The sequence below is a fragment of the Solanum verrucosum genome, unplaced genomic scaffold (genome assembly GCF_900185275.1).
Source record: "Solanum verrucosum unplaced genomic scaffold, falcon-dt-bn FXZP01000217.1, whole genome shotgun sequence".
In the NCBI taxonomy this organism is placed as follows: Eukaryota; Viridiplantae; Streptophyta; class Magnoliopsida; order Solanales; family Solanaceae; genus Solanum; species Solanum verrucosum.
The window spans coordinates 692,263-712,236 of record NW_026020032.1 but is presented as its reverse complement, the minus strand read 5'-3'; the positions used below and the strand labels follow the sequence as shown (position 1 = coordinate 712,236).

At 34.4% G+C, this 19,974-nt stretch overlaps 1 protein-coding gene across 3 annotated transcripts in view; it reads right to left on the bottom strand.

Annotated features, from left to right (window-relative positions):
- Positions 1 to 3,272: 3,272 nt before the first annotated feature.
- Positions 3,273 to 19,974, bottom strand: part of LOC125821413 (ATP-dependent DNA helicase homolog RECG, chloroplastic) — a 34,580-nt gene continuing 17,878 nt past the window's right edge. For all 3 annotated transcript variants that reach the window (XM_049500833.1, XM_049500832.1, XM_049500835.1), the window contains 14 exons: positions 16,981 to 17,508; positions 16,789 to 16,901; positions 15,549 to 15,804; positions 14,740 to 14,903; positions 13,635 to 13,716; positions 12,395 to 12,484; positions 9,198 to 9,431; positions 8,426 to 8,497; positions 8,051 to 8,203; positions 7,085 to 7,228; positions 6,160 to 6,318; positions 5,582 to 5,665; positions 4,691 to 5,263; positions 3,273 to 3,646 (listed from right to left, as the gene is read on the bottom strand). In XM_049500833.1, coding sequence (XP_049356790.1) covers positions 3,554 to 3,646; positions 4,691 to 5,263; positions 5,582 to 5,665; positions 6,160 to 6,318; positions 7,085 to 7,228; positions 8,051 to 8,203; positions 8,426 to 8,497; positions 9,198 to 9,431; positions 12,395 to 12,484; positions 13,635 to 13,716; positions 14,740 to 14,903; positions 15,549 to 15,804; positions 16,789 to 16,901; positions 16,981 to 17,508 — 2,745 coding nt within the window. In that variant the 3' untranslated portion in view covers positions 3,273 to 3,553. The remainder of the gene's footprint in view (positions 3,647 to 4,690; positions 5,264 to 5,581; positions 5,666 to 6,159; positions 6,319 to 7,084; positions 7,229 to 8,050; positions 8,204 to 8,425; positions 8,498 to 9,197; positions 9,432 to 12,394; positions 12,485 to 13,634; positions 13,717 to 14,739; positions 14,904 to 15,548; positions 15,805 to 16,788; positions 16,902 to 16,980; positions 17,509 to 19,974) is intronic.

Here is a 19,974-nt window from a genome sequence, read left to right as displayed (position 1 = left end):
GAAGAAACTTACATATTGCATTAGCTTTTCAGTTACAAAATGCATAAACAAAATTCTAACGAAGATCACAATGACAACAATTGTGCATAACTGATAAAATGTGGGTTCACGTCTAGCTTCTGTTGCTCTGCGATGTTCTATTTCTCTTTCAATTTGTTCAATCCTTACTTGTAACAAAAATCGTCCAAAATTTCTACATCCTGCCATATATTGATATTGAAGTGATTGCCGATCTTTGACATATCCCGACCCATTGTATATTCAAGTAGTCATCCAAATAACATAAATTCAATCAATTTTGGTGTGATTTTATGGTGAATTGAAATAGACAAACCAATGGTTGAAGAAGAAGACGAATAATTTGGGAGAGTAACGATGAATTTGAAGAAAAATTGGAGGGAAATGAGAATATTAATCAAGTACAGAGTTTGTTTTTATATAGACAAATTCGTTTAGCGATTTTAATTAACTATAATTAATTACTCCTAACTAATCGTTAGTTTAATGCTTATTAAACCTTACTCAAATTTTAAGTATGAAAAGAAATGGCAAAAGCAAAGAGAATGGAAGCCCAAGCACACGCGGGTACAGAAAAACTTAATGTGAAAGCAAAAATAGAGTTAAATCCAACCCATGTTTGATAGGTTGAAAATATGGTCCATTGTTGAAAATTTCGCCCCAACATGTCTGCTTCTTTTATAGCTACATTCCATTTGCTTACTTCGCTCCCTCCATTTTAATTTAGGAGAAACTGGAGTCCGGAGCCTAATAGGCAAAAAAAATTGACAAAAATTTCAAAAGGGCACATCAAATTTTTTTCTAACCAAAAGGGCAAAATCGCTACTGTTTGATGACGTTAACAGATCAAAATCGCTGCCCTGTCAGCGATTTTGTCCAACTTTCTTCTTTTTTTTCAAAAAATCGCTGCCCGTGCAGCATTTTTGTGATTTTTTTTATAAAAAAAAATTAAAATCGCTGCTATGGAAGCCTTTTTATAAGAACAAATTTATTTTCTTTTTTTGAAAATCACTGCCTCATTAATGTTTTTTTTTTTTTAAAATCACTGTTGTTGCAGCGTTATTATAAATTTTGTGGAAAAAAAGATTATTATTTTTTTTAGAAATCACTGCCTTGGCACCAATTTTGGTAGAACTATTTTGTAGAAAAAAAAATTTCTTTTGATTTTTTTTTTAAAAAAAATTCTGTCAACTTGTCAACATGTAAAAAAAAAAATATTTTTTAAAAATCACTGCCTTGGCAAATCATTTTTATTTTTTAAACATCCTTTAAATTATGTCAAATCATTACTTTTTATGTTAGGTCAAATCGCTGCCAAGGCAGTGATTTCCAAAAAAAAAAAAAACATTAACGAAAATCGTTATCAAGGCAGCGATTTCCAAAAAAATAAAATAAATTTATTTTTATAAAAATGCTGCCATAGCAGCAATTTTAAAACGCTGCACGGGCAGTGATTTTCTGAAAATAAATAAATAAATATTACACCAAAATCGCTGCAAAGGCAGGGATTTTTTTTTTTTAAAATTTCTTTTACAATTAGATGTTGACTAGTTGACAGAAATTTCAAAAAGAAAAAAAATCAAAAGAATTTTTTTTTCTACCAATGGCGGCGATTTTTTTTTAAAAAAAAAAATAGTTTCACCAAAATCGCTGCCAAATCCCTAAAAATTAGGTCCATGAAGCCAGAGTGTTGTCGCACTAAACGACTACCGTTCCTTAGATACTCCAAGCCACAATCTGTTTTGTCCTTGAACCTAGACCATGGAAGGTTGGTTATAGTCCCATTCTATTAGTGGGATCCATAGCCCGCGGGTCTTTCCCAAGCCAACAAAGAAGAAGGTAGTCTAGGACTACCCTAAGCCTAGAAGAGAAATAGGCAGGACTTTCAGTTACAATGTCTAGGTTGGGCAAGCCGCCTTTCGCCTTTCTAAAGCCAATCGATTAAAGGCAGCGATTTTCAAAAAAAGAAAATAAATTTGTTCTTATAAAAACGCTGCCATACCAGCGATTTTAATTTTTTTTTTAAAAAAAAATCGCAAAAACGCTGCACGGGCAGCGATGTTTTGAAAAAAAAAAAAGTTGGACAAAATCGTTGACAGGGCAGCAGTTTTGTTCTGTTAACGGTATCAAATAAAATCGCTACATCAGTAGCGATTTTGCCCTTTTGGTTAGAAAAAAAATTGATGTGCCCTTTCGAAAATTTTGTCAATTTTTTTTTGCCCTTTAGGCTCCGGACTCGGAAAAACTATATCCTTAGACATATTTCACTATTATTTATATTTTTAAAATATTACATATTTTAACACTAATTAAGAGTTTTCTATTATATATTGAGGAAAATACATTTAGATACATGTATTTTTGTTACTAGATACACTAAAATAGGGAGAGAGGCGAGCGAGATAGTCAACTGTCCCAGATACACGCGAACCATACTAGATACACACTACATACATGTATTTGTATGTATTTGAGATACCAGATACATAGGAGAGTGACTAGCAAGATGGAGGGGGGAGGAAGGCGATCGAGATTTATTATGTATCTCGAATACATTTGAATCCACTTGAGTACAGTCTATCTAGAACAAATTATACCTAATTTTGACCTCATGTATCCCAAGATACATGTATCAGGATGCACCAAAATATGATAAAATCCATAATATTACAAACTAGAGTGTATATAAATAATTAGCTCCTAACCTAGTGAGATTTATGTAAGTTTCCCTTTAATTTTTCTGTCTTATTTTGATTTGATACGAAATTTTAAAAAGTAAAGAAGACTTTTGAATCTTTTGATATTTAATTAAGTATATGCAAATCTTGTGGCCTTAAATAAAACATGTGGAAAGTTGCAATTAAAAAATTGTTAAAAAAGGAAAGAGACATTTCGTTTTGAAACAAATTAAAAGAAAAGTATCACAAAAAATTGAAACAGATGGAGTATTATAGTTAAAGTGGTGAATAAATCTTATAATTTTTTCCTCAAAATATGCAATTCTGGCTAAGAGATTTTACTTCAAAAACAAAACATGTATGCAAAATGTGCTTTATATGTGTCTTGATTTAACTGAGGTAATAAACAGTTTGACAAATAATGTTAGCTTATATGACATTTAAAAAATATATCTCTACAATACTCATTTTGTGAGTCTGTTCTATGGAATTTATATTTCACTTTCATAAATACTTTTAACGACCCAAAATCACTCCCAATATAACATTATTCATCTTGTATAGAATTAACCTTTCACTTCTAAAGACTTAGCTGTAATGCAAGAGGTCTTACAAAATTGGTTATACACAAATGAACAACATCCATCTTACAACAATACAAAAATGAAGTTTTTCATTGATTAATGTACATCAAGATCTTGAAATCATATACAATGAAGGTTTTGCACAAGATTGGCAAAGACTAGGTGACCTATATAGTTTACTGTATGTGACCTGCATAATTGGAACTTCAGTGCATTCCTAGAAACAGAGAAGTGTCGTAGCAAGCTTCACGCTTTATCAGTCGTAACTGCAGATTAGTCACCTAGAAGACACAGTGGTTGCCTCATGCTAAGTTCAGCCTTGAGGTTTGGATATTTCTCCAGATCAAGAGAATCACCCAAAATTTTCTGGAAGAATGATTTAATAATATCTTAGTTTTGTTTGGCAGAAAAACTATACAATGAGGGGATCAATAGAATATACAGAGATGTCAAGTAAACAACATAGAGTTAAAAACAGAAGCTCAAAAGAAAAGTATCAAGATATGCAAAACACGTGCAGCAACAGCATATTGAGAATAAGAAAATACGTGATGACTAAATAATACTACTAAAACGGAGAAGTGGAGAGGAGGAGGCTATCACACAGCTTTAGTCCATGAAGGAAACCATCTCACTTGCAACCACTTACAGAAGCAATGAAGCAAATTTCGAGAAAAATACACAAATATGTCCTCATTCAGTTTTAAGGATTATGTGCATGATCTCACTGTCTGGAATATTATTATAGTTGACTATGTTGTTGAGACAAAACAGTATGCCGATGAGTTTGTTTACTGTCTCATGCATAATAAAGACAAATAGAAGAATAAAAGACTAAACAGATGAGTTACCAGCAAATGCTAGAAACTTTTATAGGCATACAATACCTTATAACATGTAATCTAGAGGGGAAAAGTACAAATGGTTAAAAAGGAAATAAAAAGGTAAAATAAGACAATGTTGCATAAAATATGAAACCAGAGAGTAGATTAGAGGATGTATCGTGAATTTGACATGTTTGGTTTCTCTATCGGCTAGCATATTCTTTTGCTATATTTTGTTGTATTTATTTTGTGTTGTTCGATGCTATTCAGTGTTATATTAAGCTGTATAGAGTATCGAATTAAAAATTAGCATAAACAGGGCTCCGTGTAATGTGGTTTGTTCTTTTATAAAAAAAAGAGAACTTTTGGCTATAATTTATGCTTCTTATATACAAAGAATATGATTTTGTGTCCAACTCACGTTGTTTCCCTGTGATTTCTAGAATTTTGTATCTTAACACCAAGTTGATTAACAGAAAATAAGACATATTGAGTATAAAAAAATGCGTAAACTCATCGATCTACTAGTAAAGATCAAGAAACTTATGGATTAGATATTGAAGTCATTGGTAGGAATTGTACTCACCAAAGCAGCAAGATGTGCATCTTGCATGATATTTCCATCTATCTCTAACCGAGCAATAGGAAACTCTGGAAGATGTCCAGACTGCTTCCTCCCAAGTAAATCTCCAGGTCCTCTCATTACAAGATCCATATTTGCAAGGTAAAAACCGTCAGATGATTTCTCAAGCACCTGCAAGCGACTTAGACTGCTGTCGGTTGATCCCACCAATATACACTTGGACTTTTTTTCTCCACGTCCAACTCGTCCTCTAAGTTGATGCAACTGAGCTATTCCAAATCTCTCAGCATTCATAACAACCATCATAGATGCATCTGGAATATCAACCCCAATCTCAATAACTTGCGTTGAAAGCAAGATATTGGTTTCTCCGGATCTAAACAGGTTTAATGCTTCACTTTTCTCATCACCCTTCATTTTTCCATGTAAGAGACCGCAGTTGTACCCTGAAAACTTTTGAGATATAGTCTCAAGATCAGCCGAAGCTGCACGAAGCTGAGGCAATTGCTCGGATTGTTCAATGACCGGATAAACAAGATATATTTTACCCCCTGCTTCCAACTCATCAAACATCATCTGTACTGGAAATAGTGCTATAGGAAGTTAGACAAAAACATATGTCGGAAACAAGATCAAGCTTATGACTGACAAGTACAAATTGACTGTATTCTTATTTAGTATAGTAACAATGATTAAAATTTTGGACTTCAAAAGTCCCATTTCTCCAGGTTATAATGACTACAAACAGCAAAGCTGATTATTCTGTCAAGATGGAACAAGAGAGTTGTAGATATCACTATTACCAACATGAACTACCTAAATATCATGCTTCAAAGTTCAAAGAAATACAAAGTGTAATTGTGCCTGAGACCAAGGAAAAGAAAAAGATACGACCTGATAGACCTTCTCAAATCCAGGTTCATTTCCTTCAATCACAAATGTTTCAACAGGAATTCTTCCAGGAGGCAAATCAGTGATCTGTAGTTAAAAGAAATCAGGCAAAGAAAAATAGTACATAGAAAAAGGTGATTATTCTGAAGTTACAGCAACAAACTAAAACTTATAGCAACCAAGTCACACAGTTGAACTGCCAATAATATCAAGAAAACCAGGTAAAGAAGACTCAAAGAGCAAAAGGCCTTCCTTGCCCAAAAATTTTCTAGTATGCCTAACTAAATCTTGTTATGCCACCCCTTGAACACTTGCTAGAAGCTCAAATGTAGGCATAGCAAATCTTTGTATGCAACATGATTCACAAAAAGAATACTGCAACTTCCCAAAAGGTATATAAGTGAGCGGAAAATGAGAGTTAAAAGTCAAATTGAAAATATGGAGATGGGGCTTTGGGCAAAAAAACAACTTAAAATTACTTCAACTCCTGTTCCAGTACTAAAAGCATGTACTGAAATCAGAAATGATCTCAGCTAACAGGCAGTAGCATATTGACACAAGGATACAAACTCTTAACACACCTGTGTCAAAGACATGTCTCCATACAAAGCCAGAGCCAAAGACCTTGGAATTGGAGTGGCCGACATAGCTAGGATATGAGGAGCCATAATTACACTGTCCTTGGAGGAATCGTCTGAGATTTTCGAAGAGATCTTGGAACTTATTGAGTTATAATATAACTGCAAGACCATAGAGGCTTCAATCAGTTCCCGGTTAAAGAAAGAAACCATGTTAAACCAAACATGTGCATTAGTTCACAGGATTCCTATCCTTTTAATAAAGTTTCATCAAATTTAAATTAGTGCATTGGGAACAATGCATGGAGATTGTTACAGATCCTTGAAATTACAGACAATCTTGTATCTAAGTGTTATATATATCTACATAAAAAAAGATCACCATTCACCAGTTTAAGCTTATGCATTATAGCATAACTGCAAAATGATCATGTTAAGCACAATATGTTTTTTTCCTTTAAAAAAAAAAAGGAATCAGCAAAGCTGCACACTTAACTACAAAATCTGGTTAGTTGTAGTCAAAAGCTTTTCAACATCAAAATGTTTTTGATAAGATATCATATTGATTCATGAAACTCACAATCAAGCATCGTCACATAAAAGCAGTGTAAGTTTTCATCAGTAAATCAAGTTATCATTAATAAAATTTAACCAATCATCTAAGCAACATATAGCTTCAGTACTCCACAAATAAAGTATACTATTATATCATGTTCTGCACTAGTGCAAAGGATTGATCTCCACTTCATTACATGCAAAAAGAAAATTAATAACCTGACATTCACAAATTAAACAGTCAGATGAAGAACGAGTGAACGATCTGTAATTATTCCTAGTTTGGTTTTATCTTGATTGCATAGTGGGAAATCCTCAGCAACTTTTAGATGCACAATCACCAATCAAGGTGAGGCAGGTCCAAGCACATTACCTTGCTGTTAAATCGTCCTCTTTGGATTACTCCAAAGCGATGTTGCTCATCCACAACAGCGATGCGTAAAGCTGAAAATTCCACTTTTTCAGCGATTAAGCTGTGAGTCCCAATGACCAAAGAGATATCACCAGTTTGGAGACCCTGCCAACAGATGGCAAACAGTAAAATAAACTTGATAATAAAAGCATGTCAGCTATAGGTGATTTTGTGATAATAAGGAGAACTCTTCAGCTTAGTCTTTCTTTTGAGCTTTTAGGTAGGGGATTCATACAACTTAACATGATACCCAGTGCAAGGAAAGGTGGAAAGGTCTTAAATTCGAGTGACTTCGTTATTGATGAACAAAATATCTTTGGTAGGTGCCTGACTCAAGAAAAAGAATCAGGCTTACACACGATGTCACGAACCTAAGAAAAATAAAAGTACAGTATCTCCCTTCTAACAACTTAAATTCTGAGATGAGACTGTTCATAATTCAACAATAATAAATAAATAGATGAAATTGGCTTCTCTTTTTTTTATAGGTCCGTTAGCAAGATGTTTTTCGAGATAGATGTAACTATCAACCACCAAAGGTTACACTATACTCATGAAAAAGTAGAATAGAAGTTAGAATTTAGTGCTTCATGTTTTCTAAGAATTATCATGCTTTAAATATTTATAGGCGAATACCAAGAAACTCATGCTGATTCCAGAAACCTTTTTGTCCTCTGACTCTTCATTCTTGTGTTCTCCTTTAAGAACATTTTACTACAGAAAATTTAGACTAAAATCACATGTGTTTCTCTATTTCACTACCTTTTAAGCCACACTGTGCTAATAGGTACCTTTTCACTCAATTTGACGCCTGCATTTCAAAGTCAGCAAAGCAGCTTTTGCTTAAAGATATCCCAATTCCCACATCAATGGTGGCCAAAACCATTTAATAAGGAAAAGTTGAAGTGCTGCTTTAAGATTTCTTACCTGTCGAATCAACCGTGATTCCTTTGTAGATGTTGAGCCAGTCAATAAAGCAACTGATAGTTTGCATTCTGCCGCTTCCATGTTTGCTAATAAGATTTGAATTTGCTCATAATGCTGAATAGCAAGCAACTCGGTTGGGACCATAAAAGCTGCCTAAAGATGAGAACTTAGCAATTAGTACATGTGGCACTGGGTAGTTAGAAGGCCGAAAGAGTTTATAGCTCCAAGCTTGTATTCTAGAAGGGATGTATGAAAACCAAATTCTTTTTTTGGATACTTGTACTAACAATCATAACATAGCTAATAAAACAAAGCGAAATATAGCCACAAAGAAATCACAAGCTAATGCAGAAAAAAATATTAATGCTGACTAACCTGGTAACCTAAACTGATAACCTCCAAACATACTAAAAATGCAACCACAGTTTTCCCGCATCCAACATCACCCTGAAAAAGTGAGCAAATTTGAAACACCCATTCAAATCCGCAAAAAAACTCTAGTCTTCCAAAAGAAAGTCAAGTAATTCTATTTCAGAAGCAAGAACATCATTTCTCAGTTGATATCTGAGAAAAAAAGTTAAAGAAAAACATTAATTGAGAGATGGCGAGTATAATATCCAACTCGACTGCCAATTTTAATTTGTCAAAAAACTTGAAATTAAAAAGAATACGGACTAGGAAAATGTTGTTTTTAATTTATGCAGATGCCATGTTAACCTTCCGATAAAATCATTTGTGTCTTTTTATAATTAGGTAAACAGTTTCATTTCATAAAATCAAAAGGCCAGTGTCTGTATACAAGAAGTATGCCAAAGAGTAAAAAGATCTACAAAAAGATATGGTTCCCTACAAAAGACGCCCAATCCTCTATACATCCCCGAACTACATGGGTGCACAACTAATAAATAAGGGATTGGAGACTACTCAACTGCCCAAAACTCATTTCTACTCCTTCAAAAACCCTCATATTTCTCTCTTTCCAGTCTCCAGGTGATCCACATCAAAATGAATGAATACCAAGAATAATGAAAAGTGTAATAAGAATGAAAAATGTGATGTTAGAAGAAATGAATGAAAACCAAAAATAGTTTCCCCTCCCCACCCCAAAAAACAACTTGCAAGTAAACAGTAAAGCACATCTCACTACCTGTAGTAGACGATTCATTGGGACAGGTTGCTTTAGATCCCAAATAATTTCTGAAGCAGCTCGCAATTGACTGGGTGTAAGAGAATATGGAAGAGCCTTCAGAAATTTCTTAGTCAGCATGGACCATCCATCTGTGTTTATCAAATTGAATTCAGATTTCCGATACTTATCCAGCAATCCATCTTTCTCTACTTTTGTACCAAGACCTTCAAGCATTTGGAATAACCGCCCAAGCTGCAAGATAATGAAAGCAGTGAGTGATACTAACAGCATCCCAAGCCATGAGATCATGGAAAAGCATCCATGTCTGTTTTTTGTAAGAACACAAGCATCCATGTCTCTTATTGTGCGTCAAAATCTGAAAGTCGGTTATTGTGGCTCTATTTTCATGTGCATATTATTAAATTTCCCAGAAGCTAACTGACCGTGGTAAAGTCACATTTCGTTATAATCAACATACATGTTCAGGCAGATCCCTGTCGAATTACAGGGTATATTTGGAAAATGAAGTCTAGACTAAACAGAAGGCTAGATGATTTGAACTTGTATCCTTAATGGAATATGCACTGGATATTTGTACCAAGGATAAACGCTGTTAGGAGAGTGGAATATGGAAATTTGATGTATTAATTCTGGGAGATGGGGTAGAAGTGGGAATAGTTAATACTATGACTGGCAGCATGTTCAATCTTGGAACAATTTTGTTTTTCTTTCTTGAGTTGCAGTTCCTTACTTTGGTAACAAAATAGTTAGTTACCAAAAAAATCAAGTTCAGATGAGAGAGAGAGAACCTTCATACCAAAATCATAATGGGTAGCTCAATTAGGTCCTACAGCACCTTGAAAGAGTTGATTTTCTTATAAGCATACAGAAAGTGGGAACAGAGATACTACTGGTCCCGCAATAAAGGTATTTGATGGAATCATAGATTTGTGCTGCATGTTTCCTGTAGACATCTGGTGCAAAAACAATGCTCTTGCCATGTTACCCAAGAAAGGAACTTCTTTTCCCGACTGAGTTTTACTTTTCTAATATCAATGTTTGGGGAAGATATCTACTACTCAAAAATCAAAATACAGCAAGGGTTTGAAAACTGAAGTTCCTTATTTTAAAGAGGTGTAATCTACCTCCATGCCTATCCCTCCGTCTTACTAAGGGCCCGTTTGGCCATGCGATATGGTATCATGATATGGAATCATGATATGGTATCATGATATGGAATCATGATATGGTATCATGATATGGAATCATGAGATGAAATTGAAGGTTTGTTTGGACATGCGATATGAAATTTTTGTGTTGTATATTTCTCATAAACATAAAAATCTCATAAGTTATAAAACTATTAAAATAGTCCCAATTGTTTATTCAATCTTATCAAATAAACAAAAATTATAAAATCGCATAATAAATTATTACAAAGTTATTTGTTCTTCAGTTAAATAATTGTTTCATCTAACTTTAATTTAATTTAAAAAATTGAACATAAATTGTACTTGATATGCTCATATCTCTCAACTACTCTTACAAATAACATATAAAGTAGAAAAAAACATACATTAGTGAGTAAATATTAACTTAGAAGTTAAATGCACTAAGATAAAAATTAACAAACATCACTAACTTCTAACTATTTACAAGAAAAATCATTAGTTAAATATTATTGAATAACGAAATTTTAAAAAGTTACCACAAGTTTGAGTCAAAAACACTTCTAATAAAATTTAATCAAAAAAATTATAACTAATCCACTTGACTAAATATTAATAACTAATTGATCAAGTTTTCCCAAGTCTTCAATCAATTGGACTTGATATCCTTCAGTCATGTGAACGAACATTTTGCAAATACTAAGATTAAGAAAGTGCGGCACCGCCAATGAAAATTGTCTTTTATCAATATTATGCTTAGTCATAAGATTAAGAAGGTTTTTTTTATTATGAAAAATCAAAAAAGTATTACTCCCTTCGTTCTCATTTAGATTCACCAAATGAATTTCTACTTTATCATTTATATTCATCAAATTTAAAGTGATAATAAATTTTATATTGGTGAGAACAATAAATTTTAAAAAGTAATGATGTGATTATAAATTTTATTTACATATGAAACAAATGGTTAGTAGATATAAATGTGGGGTTGTTTTAACAAAATATAAACTCATGGATCAATTATTGTATTAAAATATTTCAAATCATGATATGGAATCACCATTCATGGTTTTTGGAGAATATGGTATCACCTCTCATGATATGGAATCATGAGATGAAATCAACGTAAAATCGCATGTCCAAACGCTGATTCCATCTCACGACACCATATCGTGATATGGTATCGCATGGCCAAACGCCTACTAAGTTAAATAAGATTTATATTCCATGGTCATGATGGAGGAGTAGCTGCTAGCAAACAAAGTCTTATACAGGATATCATTATCAAACATGGGAGAGAAGTTCTGGTGCTCTATGATAAACTAAGGGAGACTAACACCTTGTCATGAGTCATGACAAAGGCTAGCTACCTCTGAAAAGGATGAACCCAAATAAAAAGTTGCAGTTAGACTGCAGGTACTAATGATGACAGGAAGGATGAGAGGGCAAGATGATGCAGCTTAAGAGAGCATGATTCTTCCTAGTAGTGTTTCTGAAAGGAAGTAATGTCTCTTTTTCTTCAGTCATTGGTGGAAGGATGGTGCAGAAACAAAAGCATTTTGCTATTAAATCTCACAACAGAGTGAAATCCTAAAGGACAATGATCTCATTTTCTTCAGTCATCGAGTGCCAGGGTGGTCAAGAAAACAAAAGCATTTGTTTTTTGAAACTTAGAACAGCACGATATTCTAAAAAACGAACAAAGGAAGAACTGGAATCTCTTGGAGCTTTGCAAGGTATGGTTTTGGAGAAGAGAGTTGAAACCTCCCATCATCACAACAAAATAAAGGCCCAAGAACGATACTTCTTAATACAAGAGTGTGACTGTTCCAGCATCATGTGAAATTGTGAATATAATTGAAGAATCAAAGTCAAAAAAGAAAAGAGAAGGAAGGGGGACAAAGTGCAGCCTAAAGTCCAGTTCACAAGAGTGGAGAAACTAAATTCGGACGTTCTTTATGCTATTTTAGTTCTTCCTTTATGTAGAAATTGAATTCAACAACTAAGAAGCTATTTAGCTCCTTTAATATCCAAAACTATGATTACCTGAAGATAAAAGAATTCATCAAATACAAGCCTTTTGCGCGCTAACTCAGCCTCTTTTACACTTTTTGGCTGGTGAATTCCTGCATATGCCTGTTTATTGTAAAGCCACAAGAGGAAAAAGAAACAATCAGTCTCAATAAAAAAGGAGATTGGGAGTAAAAAGAGTTGTCGATGACATAGAAATAAATAAAAGTCTCTTCTTTAATGATTAAGCTTTTGAATAAGGTGGTTAGCACAGATCATCATACCAAAGCAAACAAAACTTCTGGGTTTGAGTCCCTCCATCACCCATTAACAAAACATTTTTCATGTGCTTGGCCCGAGAAATGAATCGTGCCCAAGAAAAAGATTTTTAGCAGTCTCATTAATATTCTTGCACATGATACAAGCATCAGAAAAAGGAGACTGGAGAATCTCCAAATTACTATTAGGAGAGTGGTACTAAAGGAGGAGTGGAGAATATGCCAGAAAAATCCATTGAGCCTGAACAAAGAGAGCTAAATCCTGAATTTTGTAAGTCAATAGGTAAACTAAAGGAGAAAGTCTCAGCTCTAATTTTCTAACACCACAAGCATAAGACGATGATTTAAGTGTGCAAAATACTCAACCATGAATAAGATCATCCTTCACCAATGGGAGAGGAAATGTGAGCCACAAGAAATAGAAAGCCTATTATAGAGATCAGACAGTGAGATCTTGAGGTGTCAGTAAGTAAAACAGGAGATACTTCATCAGCTTCTTGATAGTTATTCAAGAAAACTCGTGTATTTTCTCAGGAAAAGATTGATTGTACCACTACACCCTTAACCAATTAACCCAACTTTCTCTCAGAGAAGAAAGGTCAATTTTGTTCTAAAATAAAGTAACTGAAAAAAGCACTAAGAAGTATATCATATGTTCTATTTCTTAGTCTGTTGTACAGAAAATAACAAGAAACCTTGTGTTCTTTTTTTCCTTATCCTCCTCAGCTTTATCATTGTTTCACTCAAAAGAATGTTACACATCATGTTTGTTTTCAGAAAATAGGACAAGCAATAAATGTATATTCCTAAAAGATCTCATTTTCAACTGTCTCAGGGCCATAGAATTCCATTGAAATGATACAAGCAACTATTTCCAGCAAAAAAGACGTAAAATCTCAACACCATACACATCATTTCATTTTACAGTATACATGGTGCAGTATAAAATAATAGAAGACAACGTAAATCTGACGAGCCATAGGAAAGCAATAACTTACGTCATGAAGGCATAGGAGTCCAAAATCATGAGCAAGATCTTCAGGTATAGGATCAATATTGGATGGAAGCACCTTTAAGGCTCTATTTAAATATTAAAAGAAAGCATAAAATACTTGAGAAGAATGATACACAGTTAAATCAAAATTACAAAAAGCAATAAACAAATTAATCATGCAAGATGAGACAAAACACATTTAACAACTTACAGCTAGAAACTATGTCCATGTTTCAATTAAGAAAACAATTAAATCTCAAGACAACATCATGAGATCAGCTGGAATAGTTGCTACAGGCAGACACTACAAGGAAGCTGGTCAGAAAACAGCTGCTGACAACGACAAATTTGGGACATAGAAACTAGTTAAAAGAAGGCCGAGTCCACATCTGATACATGAGTATTGTTCAGCTATGTACTTTCATTACTCTTATTTCATCAACTTATGTCATGTTTACCTCCAAAAGAACAAGGAAGTTGTCAGACCACTACAAAGAGTAGAGTGCTAATACTAGTGGTATTACAGGCATTATTTAGTTACATTTCATCAGTTAGAATAGTTCAGTTACACCATTTGACAGATGAATAAGTAGCAATGGTAAATCTCAATTCTCAATATTATTCAAGATGTCCTTTGCACTTGTGTGCTCTAAGCTTGTCTTTAACTCTCCTGCACATGCAGTCCATGAAAATTTTAGAGTTCTTTTATTCCGATAAATGCTATGCAACTTCAAAAAACTAAAGTAGGTTAATGAGATCATCACGATACATGCATATGTTTTTCTTCCTGTTATGTCATGCAATCTATGAAAATTTAACGTCATTTTACACAAATCGAATGTTTTTTGAGCAATTTCAAATAACTAAAAGCAAGTTCATTGGAATCAACAACATACATCATGTGCCTTAAACAAAGTAGTCGTCCTTATTTAGGCAATGTCTTACTAATAACATACTACATAAATGCATGTAAAACTAGAACAAAATAAACAAATGTGAGAATGAACATAAACAGATAAGCTTCTCATGACAAAAATGGCAAGAAATGGTTTTTTAAATATACCATTTTGCACATACTACTACAAAGTAGCTCGGGTTTGAGATCTGACCTTGAAATCACATCTCTAAGGAAGTTAGAGCTTAAACCTCCTTTTGAAGGATATATAGGATACGGCCTCCCTTGTGCACAAAATGATGGATCCTTTTCATCTTGTAGCACATCCATATTGTATTCCCTCATCTCGTAATGATTTTTTGACCTCATAATCCGCACCTTTCAAATAGTAACATACAGATTACAATATGTGAGAAATTAGAAAAACAAAATAAGACGCAGTGCTACAATGATAACTGACATGTATTCATAACAACCATAAACAACCGATTGCTCCACATAACGGCCTACAATTATGTCATTATGTGCAACCTTTATAGAACCCATGTGCTAATCAACTAAGAAGACTCAGACAATGAACAGGAATAGTGAATCTAATCTATCCTTTTTCTCATTAATAAGGAGTAGGAAACTAAGAAATCTAAAACTCTGCCCCTTTTGACTTTCAAAACAAGTGCCTGGATCTCTAAAGCTGCTATTTGACACTTGATATTCAACTTGCAACCATAATATGGAGTTACCTATGAGAAAGTTCATCAGATCGCACACGACATAACAAACAAATTCTTAGCTTTGGTAACTCTCAGAAACTGCTATATCATATATATGATATAAGTAAAACAAGTAACCAACTGTTTCCAGATCATGCTATAGACCATAACAGATCCAATTTAGCTTAAAAGGTGACTTGTGCAATAAGTAGTAAAAGTTTGTCATCATTAGCAATAAAGTTAAAAATTGCTAGAAGATAATAACAAATTCATCAAATTCCTTCAATGATGGATTAAAGATTGATCAACTCACCTTACCACTGACACATACAATGTCTCCAACTTTTTGCTTCTCCTCTAGGCTCTTGAGAAAAGGTAGATACGTGAAGCGAGTGCCTCGGAAAAACTTTTTTAAGTGTAAAAATACTGTTTTCTTCCTTCCATTATCAGCTTTATCACTCATTAAATCAGCACCACCATCCCTAGAAGTTGATGGTGACTCATTATCTACAACATCACAAGCAACAACAACCTCAAGGAATGACAAAGAATAACTAGCTCTTATTCCCCTGCATGGAAAAATACAAAAGAAAATTATTCAGTTTAACAAAGATTGTTTTTAAATTTGAAGTTTGAAGTATTGGCAGATGTACATTATTGTGAAAGCATATACACCAGTGAGAGCAAGAGAATCTAACTTATCCATTAGGAGCTATTTGTTAAGACCATATTACTGTTGCAGCGGGTACCAATCAATTAATACTTCACTCAAAATACAGGAACAACAGATTCCAAGCAAACTTGATATTATTCAGTAAACACCTATTAGAAACAGCAGATAGATCCTAAACACCCTCTCAAGAAAAGGAAGACAACAACAACAACAGTAAGGTTTCAGACCAAATAAGTCATGGTCGACTATATGAATCCTCACTTCTTAATTTAAGCTCAACTCATATCATCATCATATCAAATTAAATAGAAATGAAAATTTTAGATATTTAAAAACAATAGTAATATTATTATTATTATTAATAATAATAATAATAATCTCTAACAATTATAAAAATATACAGATATTTTTCTCTATTGTGCCTTATCTATAGCTAACCAGTCCCTTTTAACAGTGTCACTCACCAAAGTTTCACATGTATGGACTGGTGCATTTGTAGGTCGATGCAAGACATGATCAAACCATCTCAAGCAACCTTATTTCATTTTATCCTCAACATGTGCTACTTGCACGGTTGCACCTTTGGGTGAATGTAGTCATTGTTAATCATAGGGGATATGTGAAAGGTGCATGTTACAAGTCCAAAATGAGGCTATCTAACCAAATCTGAGTGGAGAGGTAGAAGGGCAGGCCCATTATCCCGAAGTTTTGAAGTTGATAAACTGATTTCTCAATCCAATATAAAATAGTGCTAACTATTCCATAATCTAAAAAGAAATAGAAATATCTTACATTCAAAACAATTAGAATCAATCATGAACAGTTAGTCTTCTTGCAAAGCATAAAAGGTAAAGTAAGAACTTCTGTAATGGTAATTCACCTTGAGGACTTGATTTTTCCAATAAAAATCAAGTATTGCCCATCCTCGATTCCAACCTGTGCATTTTGCAGATCAACATATGTCCGAGGAAAATGCTGCAGCAATTTGCGCGACTACACATATACCAGATGATTATTAGAGTTGTGACTTTGAGAGCAAAATTATAGTAGGCTAAATGGTTCCAAGTCTCACTGTGTGAAAGCCACAGTTTTCCAGCTGACGAGAGTGTCGCTTGCTGAGCCCAGGAATAAAGCTAACAGATTGATCAAGCATTACTTCAACCAATCCATCATTCTGTTTGACCCCATGCTGAGGCAGGTTAGAAGGTTTATCTACAGTGAACTGCAAGTCTTGTCTTGTTTCTGTCTCCAAAGAATCAGGAATATAAGTGGTCGAATCCATATTAGTAGCTCCCGAATACAAAATATGCCATGTTTCATACAGTGAATCAGGATCGATCAATTGTTCACCCACAGAGCTAGACAGAAACTCTCTACAAATTTTAGTGGCCCACAGCCCACTGTCTCCATGGTTGGATGCTGTCCCATCGTATAATTCAACAGGTGGAGAAGAGCCCAACCTGATTGAAGAGAATTGTTTACACATTAAGGAGAAATCAAAGTCAACTGCTCCTCCATCAGGATGAATATCAGATTGTTTTTCACTTCCGTTGCCATCAATCAGGTCATCTAAACCATCATAACCCATCACCACAGAAGCCTGGGAGAAATTCAAATAACTATCACACGATGAGGGGAAATTTCTTGGGAAGGGAGATGCATCAAAAACAATTTAAAAAACTACCAAGTTGGGGAACATCTTTCCTTCTACATTTCTTTATTTTTTTTATTGGAAATGGTAATGTTGTATTCTTCCTTCTACATTTCTGTTCAAGAAAACCACCACAGTTTCCCAAAGGAAAGATAATAAAGTACAAACAAGTAACCAGAATATTTCATACAATTGGGTCGAACGAAATTGAGGTAGCTCAAGTATGAGATAAGCAATAGAAGGTAACACGTGTAATCATTTGAGGCACCTTTTGAAGAAAGAAGGGTTGCGGCATGTCAATGGCCAGAGTAAAAATAGTAAAATTCTGACAAATCCTCTAACTACGGATACAGAGGTGCATTGACTTGATGATACTAATTGACTAGGATTTAGGCACCTTCTCCATACACCCAAACAAACCCATAATATGTTCATTACACCATTCATAGTGAATCAAAATAAGAGAAAAGGCATTTGCAACTATTAAGCATACTACTCCCTTCGCAGCTCACCCGAGATTCTAAGAAATACAATAAAATGCATCTAGAATCCATCAAAGATCACAACTATAGAACATCTACCATCCATCATCTAGTTTAGCTAAATTAAATGGACAAAGGCCAGTCAAATAGAGTAAAAGATTATAGAAACCTCACAAGCACATTTCAAAGTAATTCAAAGTAACTGAAGAAGTATCCATTGTTTATGGGCCTAAATGTTATGCTTGACATCTGTACTTGAGCTACCATTTCCACCCCCTCTAGTATATGTACATAACTTTCTTTCTTTTTTGTAATCCTCTAGTATATGAACATATATGTACCACTCTTTATTTTTATTAAAATTGGAGCAAGTTATTTCCTCGTGCAAGAACTATATGCTCAGATTTTCCCAAGAACAGATTATGTAGTATTTCACCGGGAAAGTGGATTTAATTTTTGAAGTTGGTAACTTTGTATTATATCACAAAACAGTACGAACCTTATATACAAGTGTACTCCTGATTTCACTTCTCTACGTCTAAATTGAGTCTAGCACATCATAATAGAGACAGTGTCATTAGAGTATAACTGATTACACCAAAAGACTAAAGTAAAATGCAATTTAGTTTAACTTTCTGCACATTATTCTCTATTCTCTCAAAACATCTTCTTTTCCTTTCTTTCCAAACAGCCACCAGATAGCCCCCGGGATAATTCTCCATTTACCTCTGTCCTTAGCATGTACACCTGCTTCCTCCCAGCATAGTAATGCCTCAGCCACCTTCCTGGCCATTGTCCAGGAGATGCCTTTGAGGCTTAGGAATATTCTCCACAGATGATGGGTGTACTTGCAATGTAAAAATAGATGGTTAACAGTCTCAGATGTTTCACCACATAGGAAGCACCTGGAACACAAAGTTCTCCCCCTCTTCATAACATTGTCCAGTGTAAGGACTACTTCCTTAGCCATTGACCAGACAAAAAAGGAGACTTTGTGAGGGATTCTGCTCTTCCATATTTGCTTCTAAGGCCAACTTGAGCACTGTTGATCTGTCTGATCCATCACCTTGTAGGATTTGTTGACTTTGAACACTCCCTTGTCATCTCCTGTCCACCACAATTTATCCTCACCTGACTGTAGTCCAATGAAAGTGTTCACAGTGTTTAAAAATTCAGTAACTCTCACTATTTCCCAATCATTAAGGTTTCTTCTGAAAATGGAATTTCATCCTTGTGGTGACCAAAGATCTGCTATAGTGCTTTGTTGAAACATGATTAGGTTGTAGATGTCTGGAAAGAGATCTTCCATGTTGCCTTTCTCATGCCAAATGTCCTTCCAAAATCTGTTCTTACTTCCATCCATTACTTTTGCCTTTGAGTTACTTTTAACTTCATTCCACAAGCTTCTGATGGACCTCCAGAGGCTAACACCATAAGGAGTGGTTACTTCTTTAGTTATCCAGTTGTCCTCTTCTTCATATTTAGCTCCAATTACTTTCCTCCATAACATCTGGTTGTTGTTTGCATACTTCCACAACCACTTCATACTAAGAGCCTTGCTTTGCAATTTCAAATTATTTATTTCTAGACCTCCATTTTCCTTGCTTGTCATGACTTCTTCCCATTTAACCAAATGAAAACTTTTCTTTTCTTTGTTGTCTTGCCACAAAAAATTCCTCCTGATACGATCCAACCTCTTAATGACCCCTGGTGGGATAGGAAACAGGGACAACATATAGGTTGGCAAAGCATCAAGTACTGAGTTAATAAGGATCAGTCTACCCCCCTTTGATAAGTACTGAGACTTCCACTTGGCCAATTTCTTCTCACACTTCTCAATCACACTATTCCATATGTCTATGGACTTGGATTTGGCCCCCAAAGGCATTCCCAAGTATATAGTAGGCAGAACTCCTATTTCACCACCCAGAAT